The sequence below is a fragment of the Cenococcum geophilum genome (genome assembly GCF_001692895.1).
Source record: "Cenococcum geophilum 1.58 unplaced genomic scaffold K441scaffold_44, whole genome shotgun sequence".
NCBI lineage: Eukaryota > Fungi > Ascomycota > Dothideomycetes > Gloniales > Gloniaceae > Cenococcum > Cenococcum geophilum.
Window position 1 is genome coordinate 1429209 of NW_027137602.1, and position 11285 is coordinate 1440493.

The 11285-nt window shown below is 37.6% G+C and overlaps 3 protein-coding genes across 3 annotated transcripts; 2 read left to right on the forward strand and 1 right to left on the reverse strand.

Moving 5' to 3' along the window:
* Positions 1 to 7444: 7444 nt before the first annotated feature.
* On the forward strand, positions 7445 to 7708 carry K441DRAFT_577938 (kinase-like protein; the record flags this gene model as incomplete). The annotated part of the gene is made up of 1 exon (XM_067644270.1): positions 7445 to 7708. A coding segment is annotated over one exon (264 nt), but the record flags the coding sequence as incomplete, so codon positions are not given.
* A 317-nt stretch (positions 7709 to 8025) lies between these two features.
* K441DRAFT_577491 (uncharacterized protein) lies at positions 8026 to 8256 on the forward strand (the record flags this gene model as incomplete). The annotated part of the gene is made up of 1 exon (XM_067644243.1): positions 8026 to 8256. A coding segment is annotated over one exon (231 nt), but the record flags the coding sequence as incomplete, so codon positions are not given.
* Positions 8257 to 10637: 2381 nt separating this feature from the next.
* Positions 10638 to 11017, reverse strand: K441DRAFT_577710 (uncharacterized protein; the record flags this gene model as incomplete). The annotated part of the gene is made up of 2 exons (XM_067644255.1): positions 10638 to 10848; positions 10896 to 11017. The coding sequence occupies 2 exons, from the start codon at positions 11015 to 11017 to the stop codon at positions 10638 to 10640; spliced, it is 333 nt and encodes a 110-aa protein (XP_067500385.1).
* Positions 11018 to 11285: the final 268 nt, after the last annotated feature.

Consider the following 11285-nt stretch of genomic DNA (forward strand, 5'->3'; position numbering starts at 1 on the left):
CTTAAAGCCGTTCTAAAAGGCTAGACGGCATAGAAGGCGGTATTAATAACCCATTAGGTAGCAATAGGACGCCACACGCGACTTTAGCCTTATAATTATCGCTAGCTATAAGGGGCTTAGTTAGTTAAATAAGGCTTACTACAAAATAATAAGCAAAGCTATTAGATTTAGCTAGCTAGTGAATACCTAACCAAGCCCCACTAAGCCCCTCTACTAAAAGGCATTATTAAATCTTTTCGTTACACTACGGTAACTTACGCTCGCAAAGTAGTAGGTATGCTTCTATTAAACTTTACTAATTTTAGATACTAAGATCTCTAGGCAGACTTTGCTATCCTAGCTACTTAATTATACGACGCCCTATATAATACTCCCTATATAACTCCCTATATACCCTCCCTCTTTATAGAAACTATTTCCTTAATATAGACACTACCTATACCCAAATATTTAGAGGAGGTCCCACTAGACGCTCTTAACTATATCACTTTAGTATCCTTATATCTTAGCGGTAAAGGAAATATTTAGGTTAAAGCTTTAGAGCCTAATTTAGAGAAATACGTTATAAAAGAGCTAGGTAATAAAATTAAGGCTTTATTTTAAACAGATATAGCTAAGCTTTATACAACTATAAGCAAAGCTAGTATAGATTTCTGCACGTATACTAACTGCTAAGCTACATTTAAAAAGCTAGGTAGTTTTTTATTCGAAAAATATAGCCAGAATAGAAATACTAAAAGATTAGTTTGTCATTCCTCTTAATATCCAGAGCCTACCAGTATATATATCCACCGATAGAAATATATCCATTAATAACGCCACCTATAAACATATCATGCTATCGCTTAGATATACTATCTTTTACGCATCTAGTAGACCGGCTTTTATTAGCAGGGACGTAGTATTCTATCTCCTATTAGCCTAGTTAAAATGCTTCTACACTAGGATTAAGTAGGTTAAAGTTATTAAGGTCTAGTTTGAAGTTAGCTAATCCTAGCGTAAAGGCGGCAAAATCTATACCGAAGTTTGCGAAGTCTGACTAGAAATTGGCGAAATTGAAATTTTTAAGCAATGTCTACTAATATACGTTGCCTAGTGAGTTAGTAAGGCTCTAAACCAACATTATCCAAATCTCACCAAAAATGCTATAACTGTTCGTCTTAATAGAGTCCGGATAACTTGTCCTACCTATATATTTTTACACCATCTAATTCGCTAAATATGCTTCTAGTTTAGCTAGAGGCTGCGAGTAAGACTTAGGGAAGGTTTTTTAATTACTAGTTTGTTTAGGCCGCTTTAAATAAGCCAATCCTAAGTGTATACTTAGATGCCGTTTTATAGGCCCTAGTAACTCTAAGTAAAGTCAGTATAGTTCTAACTGGAAGTCGCAGATCCCCTTCACTACTTTATTTACGTTATATTTCTTCACTTCTTTAAGGACTAGTTTCTTAATGGGTTTGAGAATACTAGCTAAGCTAAAGGCTTTCTTTAGGAGGCTTTCTATCTATCTAGGGTAGTATATAAGCACTAAATAACGCGAACTTCAGAATATAACTTACTTGCTTTAAAAGATGTAATCTATAAGTAGGAACCAAGCGCTCTCTCCTAGCGTAGCGCCGATAAGATAACATAGTTACCTAAATTTTGCCTACGTAGTGATATCATTAGCCGTTATAGGACGTGCTAGTTCACCCATAACTTATATATAAACCTTTTTAATAAGTGGACTAAGTGCCTTTCCATGGGGTAGAAGTCCTATATCGTTTTTTCCCCTATTAGTAAACCGGATCAGAAGATCGCGGAAAAATAGCATAAAGAAAATCCAACAAATAGCGTCAGCTTCCTTTCGATATATAACTTTTCGTATATTATAGATTTTTTAGTAAAATTCTGCCTTTAGGTTGGATTGTTTTATTCCAGCTTTAACATTTTCAGACTTAAATACAATACCCCTTAGTCTAGATCCAGCGACTTTAGGTTCGGATTTAGTGCTTTTAGTTTTAAACTTAATATTATCAAGCTTAGATTTAACGCCGCTAGGATTAGATTCGGCGCTACTAGGATCGGATTTAAAGCCGCTAAAATTGGGTTCAATATTACTAAGCTTAATACTATTAGACTTAAACTCAACGTTATCAGGCTAAAGGCTCTAAGGCTTAAAGAACTTTACTAGTTCCTTTTTCTACTTAGCTAGTAGAGGTATAAGTAAAGTCCTAAATATAAGAGCCTTTATTTCATTTATAGCTTATTACATACGTTTAGTCCTTGACCTTATATTAGGGTTTAACAGTTTTTTAGGATTAATGGCTTTAATAATACCATAAAGAATTTCTACTCTCTTAAAAGAAGTTAGCCAAATAAAAAGAGTTAAAGATTGATGTTCCGCTTACGTCTTTAAATACGGTACGTAATATAGTATTAGGGTAATACTTGTTAAGGATGGCTATAAGGTTAACTATTTTTAGTTCACTTAATATTTTTAAAGTAAAGGAGGGTAGTTAGGATTAAATAAACGAGTGCGGGCTTAGCCGAAATAGTGTTTTTAAAATATTCCTAAAACATTTTAAAACACTATTTTAATTAGTTTTATTTCGCACCTATTAGCTAAGCTAGTCTAAATCCCTTCGTCCCCTTATATCTTCTCCACTTTACCTACTCCCATCGTCGCTTATCCTATCCATTTTCCTATAGAATTAAGTAAATAGAGTCTACCACCCGCTTCCCCGTTATTTTTATTATCGCATTAATAAATAAAACTGCGAAATTAGTAAGTTAATAAAACCGGCCAATACGGATAGTTAGGATATTGGCGATCTCCTCCACGGACGTCTATAATTAGGGGGTTTTGGTATTAGCGCCTTAATAAAGTGTTAAGGCTTTTAGGTTTTAAGGTAGCTAAAGCTAGCTAAAATAAGGGGTTAGTACCATTACTATATAGCAAGCGTTAGCTTATAAGGCTATAGATATTCATTTACCTAATCACTCTATATATTACGCCCTGCTCTATTACCTTACCTTTATTACCTTCTTATACAACTCTATCTATATATATTCCTACTAGGCTAGCCAAATACCATACCTCCGGTACCTACTCCGCTGTTCATTACTCTTATATATATTAGAAGGGTATAGACCCTATTTACTTAGCCTTATTTTATCTAACTATTATATCTAAGTAGGAAGTTACTCAAATTGCACAAATTAGGGTATTTAGACATAATATCCTAGTGAATGTTTTAATACATAAGTACTTCCTAGTAATACCAATATATAAGCAATCAAGGTATAACTTTAAAGAATTTACATTGGCCCAATTTGCGCAACTTCTAGGGGGGGAGGCCGTATTAAAAAAACTAGATTTGGGAGTTACCAGAACTATAGAAACTTAGTCCTTAGTACTAGAGATATCGCGGAAGTTTAAGAGTCCTGATTTTAATATAGTTCTCTTTTACGCGGTAAAACCAATAGATTTAGCTTTTTAGGGTTTTCGGCTCGCTTAACAATTTTGCCTAAAAATAGACAATAATAGGGAAAGCAAGCTGATCCGAGCTTCTCGCTTATAAATATATTTTCTAAAAACTTACTATTTAAAGCACTTACTTTCACTATAGTCTTTCTAAGGCTTACTTTACTAATAGTGACCCATTTACTTATATATATTCTATTGGGGCAAAAAGCTAGTAATTCGTCATTAATCGTAGGTAGCATCTAGTTATACTCCCTAAGTCGATAACTAAATAAAGAAGATAAGTTAGCACTAAAGCGAAATATCTCCTTAACCTTCTACTTAGGGATAGGCGTAAGTAATAATACTATACCCAGACCGCCACCATAGAGGCCAAAATAGTGCCTATAGCTGGCCAATGGTTAAGGGGGTGGTGTCTATACCACATACGCGGATATAACTTAATAAGGACGTGGAAACTAGGTTGCATTAATAGAATGCGGATCAAATTAGATAATACAAGTTTATATAGGTTTAATTAAGGAAGGCTAAAGGCAAGTATATATATCTAATAAGTTTTCTAGCTTTCTTCCACTATCTTATTAGTTTTCCTTCCAACTCCTCTTAAATTTATTCGGATTTACTAAAATATATATACTATATCTAGCGTTTACAATTAAATTTTCACAGAATATCTTAACCAGATTGGCGAAATTAGTTAGGATTTTTCTACTTAAATTCATTCTATAGCTATGCCGGTAGATAAAACCTATCAACTATAAAACTAGGTTATTCTTAAGGTAAAATTAGCTAATAATTTATTTAGGTTCCTAGGAGGCAATACCCGGCTTATTATAAAAGGGGCGACACAGTTTAGGTAATCCTAGGAAAGGACTGTTCTTAGTACGGTACTCTAGTAAACTAGTTAGAGTATTTAGTAAAATACTTTTTCTAGCAATTTCTATATAAGGCTAATATATAAAGTACCCTAAAGATAGCAGAGGGCTAGGTTTATAGGTAATAGAGAAGGTAGGGGTTACTATAAACACTAAGTTTCCTAATTTCCGAAGATGCTTATAGTAGTAAAAGTGACATTATATATATTTCCAATATATATATTTTACTTCTTTCTAGCTTTATTAGCTATATATATATTAACTTATAAGGGGAGCTATCCTATAGTTAACATTTATAGCTATTTAACTCACTATACATTACTAGATATGTAATTACACCTAAATTTACTATAAGTGTACTTATCTCCAGTATACTATAAAGGCTTAGTGCACAAAATACTAAAAGACAGGAGTGAAATGCCTAATAAATATAGTCGCGATATAAGAATAAATACTTCAATACATTAATATATAGCTAATGCTCTCTATAAATAGTACAGGATTAACGAAAACAGTAGTTTATCTTAACTGTTTAGACAGTAGCCTAAGTAAGCTAAAATGACTATTTCTTCTAGGTAACTGCTATAGCAAAATTAAGGGTACCGGTAGGTATAACGGCATTAATAAGCGAGGCTAAGTCCTAACCTAAATGATTATATCTGGAAAACTAGGTAGAGCTATACACTACTATCTATAAGGGCCCTTCTAACTATAGTGACCTTAGAGGTTAATTGGGTAAGCGAAGTTTATATAAATAGCTAAAGGAGACGAGCTTGGATTTGATTAGATACTAGTTACTTATAATAGGTAAAGTAGTCACTACTCTATTAGCTAAGGCCAAATCTTACTATATAGTCCAACATTTAGAGCTATAGTTATTACCTTCTAGGAAGGTAAGAACAGTGCTAAGATATAAAGCTAGGACGTTATATCGCCAATTAAATTAAACATTTAGCTTATAAACTTAAAGCGGTTATAAAACGGGATGTGTACCTTACAAGTCGCTAGTGGCTAGTGGCTAGTATAGCACGTACCGCCGCGGCAAAATTCTATTCGCCATTATTAACTGCGACGCGTTTAATCTCTACGCCTTCACTATCACCGCATCACTTATTAAAAAACTATCTCGCTTGCTCAACAAATCTCCTAAAAAAACTCCCCTGTTTTATATACGTCCTCCTTATAGTTAGGGACACTTAAAATCTTCTACCGTAATAGCCCTATAAAATAGCCACGCCCACCAAATTTAGCGTACTACCTATTAAGGCTACAGATCTAGCTAAACTCCTAGAAGAAGAGGCCCGGCGGACTCCTAAGATCAAATTCCCAACTAGCGACGTTTAGCAATTATACTAATAGTTATATAAAATAGAACATAATAGATTCCCACCAAGCCAAGTTAACAAGCTTTAACGGAATATCACTTAGCCTAAATACTAGGAATGCGAAGCTCGACATCTAAAGGACGCACTTAGTAAGCATATCTGGCAAAATGCTCTTCGCAAATATAATATAGATGAGATGCCTTCTACGGATAGCTGGCGGGGCGTTATAACATTCTATATACGTCTCTTAAAGTAATACGGGCTCTCTTTAAAGCAAGTAAGGGAATGCCGACTATTAATTAAGACCCAGACCTACTAGCAGCCCGAGGCAAAGCTTCTTTAGGAAGTTTCGGCCCTTTAAGAGATATAGATGGTGGAGAAGCACTTAGCGAAGAGAGTATAATAAGCACAGCAGTCGAAACCAACTACTAGATTAGTTCCAGCTAGCAAGGTATTAGCTAGGATAATAAGGCCTAAAGCTAGCAACTCTATAAGGGCGAGGGTGGCAAAACATAGGGGCAAGGTCGGCGCTAAGGTACGCTAGGTTTAACCCTTTATATTATTATACAATCTAGATTAACTATTCCTCTATTTTAGCACACCACCTATTACAAATTAGGGGCCCAGCTAATATATCGTCAGGATCCTAGCACCCCTTTAGTATAAGTCTATAGGTCCTCTTATCCCCACCACCCACTAACGCCCGCCCTATAATCTCGTCAATTTATTTCCCATCTCTATAACTATAGCACCCACTAAAACTGTTAATCTCTCTAACGTTATCTTAATTCTTAGAAATTTTAAGGGTACACCTAATATCCTCATATTGTCTAAGAATTCACGATACGAGTTTACTCCCCCTATTGATGCTCTTCCGGTAAACTAGAAGGGAGGCTAGTCTAAGAAGTAGAAGCTTACCGGCCCCTTTTTTGCCCTAACTTTTAAAGATCACTACTATCTAGATAGATGCTTCCTTGGTTCTTCTAGCAAAACCAAGATATATAACCTCTAGCTTATTAAGAATAACAAAACCGGTATTAGTAGGCGGTATATTAGGTTTAATATCAGCCCAGTTATAAGTCGCCTAAGAGTGAAGACGCTGTCGACAAATCCTGTTTATATAATCAATAGTAATGGCCGCAAAGTAGTCCTCACACGGGGATTATTTATGGAAATCTCCGGCCTAGTCACTATTAATCTTCAAACGGCTAGTTTCCGGGCATAGCGTCCAATCCTATTACGTGAGGAAGAAGGCAGTTAGCAAGAAAAGGCCGTAAATTTTACTAAAGAACTTCTAAACTCCCTACTAAGATAACTCTCTAGTCTTAAGGCTAAGACAAACGGGAACTAAACCAGCAATCTTAGATTTGGAAAAGACAATACTGTATATATACAGAAATGGGGATTAAAAAGGAAAGGAAGTCGCGTATTAGTTATAGGGGTATAGGAATTAAAGTCCGAAGTTATCTTCGCCGCCAAGGAGCCGTACTTAAGGAACTACAACAACAGCATAGTAAGAAAGGTATAGGAAGAATTAAGAGCAGAATATAAGAAGATAATCAAGCTTAGGGAGTATGTAAGTAAACGCCACCGAAACTACATTGCCGTTAAGTGCTGATTAATTATCCTTTTAGCCAAACTTAGTAAAAGTAATCGACTTAATACCACTAGAGAATTAGTAGCCACCGTAAATAATTATGGAGTGGATCCCGTATAGCCTTAACTTAATAAAACCTAACGCTTACAACATTCCCAACTTTATGCTTTAGGTCTATAACGGAATAGTTGCTATATATAATAAAGATTTTGCTTATCGGGACCTAAAGCCGAAGAATATCCTTATTAAAGCCAACGACAACGGGCTTACTCCTAAGATCGCCAACTTTAGAAAATTGAAACTTAAGGCTTTGGAAAACATAACGACCTTTACTGGCTCGTTATTATATATAGCCCCCGAACTCTATATAACAAACCTGCGTTACTCTAAAGCCGTTAATATATGGTCCTTTGGACTTATTATACTAGAACTTCTAACTAACTAGGAACCCAACTTAAAGACATAGGGCTCCTATAGCCTACTAAGTCCCAGACAGCATAATGACTGGGTCTATAATATAATCCCTATCTATGTAGCAAGTACGCTAGAGACGTTTAGGTCTATGCTAAAGGGGTTATTATATAAGGAACCTAAGCAGAGATAGTCCGCTAAGGAATGCCAGAAATGGCTGCTAGAAATTGTTTTAGCGGGTATAAGTATGTAGGGAGGTACCAGCGACAGCAAGAAGCGGCCAGCACCGGCATTTAAGGACGACGGCCGCAGAAATATACGGAGTCAGCATCCTACCTAGTCGACAATCTCCCCAGAGAGACGCAATCCCTAAGCAACCTAGGAAATAAACTTAAAAGCCGATATAAACACACAGAAAAGATAGAGAACCTTAAAGAGGCCATTCTCATAGCGCGGCAGGCGGTTGACGTTACGCCTAAAGACTATCCAGATCTCGTAGCCATGCTAAACAACCTAGAAATCAATCTCAAAAGCCAATATAAATGTATAGGAAAGATAGGAGACCTTAAAGAGGCCCTTTAGGTAACCCAACAGGCCTAGAAATATAAAAACGCCACTCCCTTTGTTTATATACGTGCCTCCACCTAGGCCCTTTAGCTGCTTCAAAGTCAGGGGGACGCTGAAAGCGCCTATAATCTCTTAGCGGAGGCTATAAACCTACTACCTTATGTTTATAATAGATCCCTAGACCATTAAAACCAATAGTACGTTGTCTCGCACTTTTCTAGACTGGCTACAACTGCCTACTCTCTTGCTCTCTAAACAGGTAAGGGGCCTAGAGCAGCTTTAGAGGTACTAGAGCAAGGATAGGGAGTAATCCTTAGCCTTCTTATAGACGATTAAAGCGACACCTCTAAACTAAAGGCGGCCTATCCCTAGCTATATAGGCAATACAAAAGTCTTCGCTTAGAAGTAAATAAGCCTGCCGAAAATATTACAGATAACCGTACGCGGAGGACTGCTTTAACAAGCCGATTAGAAGCAATTACAAAGCTTAAGAAGTACGTATAAGATATCCAGCAACTTCCTAGGTTCGGCCAATTTTATAAAGGCCTCACCGCCAAGCAGATGCAGCGCTATTCCACAAAAGGTAGCATTATAATGGTGAACATTACTGACCTTAGGAGTGATGCTATTATTATTACCGCCAACGTGTCTAAGGTCCTCCCGCTTTTAGGTTTAAGCGCACGCGAAGCCAAGGACTAGATTAATCAGGACCTTATTACGACTTCGTTAAGCGACTAGGGCTACAAAAACAAAGCCTATCTTCAATTCTTATCGTGGCTGTGGCGCGGGTGTATAAGGCCTATATTAGACGAGCTTTACTACTACGTATAGCCTTCCGCAGAAGACCTACCAAGGGTTTAGTAGATCGGAACCAGCCTTACTAGTTCCTTCCCTTTCCATTCAGCCGGCGACATCTTTGCTAGACTAACGGAAAGTGCGTATTACCGGGCTATTTCATCCTACACGCCAACAATTAAAGCCCTTCAATATGCCTAAGAGCATGCCAGAACCACTACCCCATCTTACTACGATCCTTAGAAAGCAGCTATTGTAACTATACCTAAAACCCCTAGTGCAAGTAATATTCCTAGGACAAGAGCGGAGAGATCTAAGGTTATAGCGGCTATAGGGCCTTCTATTTCCATATAGACCCTAGAGTACCTAAACATCGTAAGCGCTATAACTTAACTCTAGGAGTGTAATATCGCCTACTTCGCCTGCCACGGGGTATCAAATCCAGTTAACCCTTCCAAAAGTGGCCTAATACTGTAGACGGCTAGGATATCTACTTAAGAGCCAAGGTAGGATATACTAAGTATTCGCGAGGTATCTTAGGCCTACTTCTTGCGGGCGGAGATTGCATACCTTTCGGCCTGCTTAACTGCGTAAAACTAGGCGATAAGGCTTTCAGACAAAGTGCTTTACGTTATTAGTGGGTTCCAGGTCGCTGGATTTAGGCATATAGTTAGGTGTTTATAGCCGTCTAACGATAAGGTATATATACGCCGTCCTTTACTATAGTAGGATCAAAACCTAATTCTTCCTCGTTTATCTACAGGTATCCTAAGACCGCTAAAACAAACATTTAACCATCCTTATTAGCCTCGAACGGCCGAGATCCCACCCCTCTAAGTCGGTCAAACTCCTATAACCGCATAATTAAGCCATAGAGGGTAAAGCCTAGAACGAACTGGCGGGTGTCTTATATACCAAATACCTCTTAGGCATATTTAACTAGATTAAGCCAAGTGCTGCTATAATTGTCCTCTTACGGGTTGCTCTTTAGTTTACCCAGGATAAAAATATAGGACCAGTTACAGCTTTACCGGTCACCGTCTTCCAGCTTATTATTAGGGTTATAAACCAGGCCTATGTCCGCCTTTTGCTTGCTAACCGATCTAAAAATAGGCTTATTTGGGGTGGTAATACAGCGACGACGCTTCAAAGGGCGGAAGCCGTGTTCGTCTACAAATTGCAGAAATTGGTCAATATAGCGGCGAAGAAATTACAATACCTTTGCTTCTCCGCTCCCCTCTAGCCATTCCAGCTAGCCAATATCCTCTTTAAACAGCGGTAGCTCTATATCTTTACAGCTCTAGAACACAGCCGTCGCTATATTATAAAGCTGTGAAATTTGCCTAAAGAACGTGCTAAAAACGTCCGGGTGGTCTATTCTAAGATTGTCCTCTACTTCACTTTTTAGTATAGGGTTAACATCTTTCCGTAGGTCAAACGTGTCTATAAAACTGCCTATATTAAACGTCTAAGGTGTCTGCTAAAAGGAGGTGGTAAATAAAGGGCCGGACTAAAAAGGCGTCAATGGTTTAGTGACGGTAAAGAGAGGCGTGGACTCTGTAATAAGTCCATACACCTTATCCTAGATAAGTTTGTCGGCCTCATTCATTATTAAGGACTGCCTTTAGGAGGGGTATAATCCGTTCAATATCGAAATCATCAAAGCCTATTATTGTGGGGAATCTTAATAGATCGCTAAAAAGGTTTTTACTGCTATTTGTGGAATGTAACAGACGAGCCACTAGGAGGGTTTGCAACGCGGATATAAGACTAAGCCTAAGGTTTTGGAGACCTATATTAGTTAAATGCGCTCTTTAATAAAATAAAAGTTCTTACCTTTATTGCCCACTTAATCCAACAAGTCTACGCAGCAAGGAATGCTCAAATCCCTACACAACAAGTTGAAAGAACCGCGAAAGGCATTTAGTCCTTTACCGATAGGTTTTGCCTTAATTATCTCTAACTTGGACCGATTGACCATAACGATAGAGCGACAGGTAGCCGACGCAAAAGGCCACTCTATAAGGAGTAGATCCCTATATAAACACGGTAATATAGAGAGGCTATAGGGAGTATTTAAGCGGAGATAGGAAAGAGTTTGTGAATAATAAGGTTAGGACACGGACCGCATACTAGCCGTATGGCGACAGTGCTAAGCTAGAATTTCTGCGGAGCTAGCCCAGAATTATTCGGGGCAGGCATTTAGGAAAAGTATTTTACTAATATCCGACAATTATCGCACGGGTCAG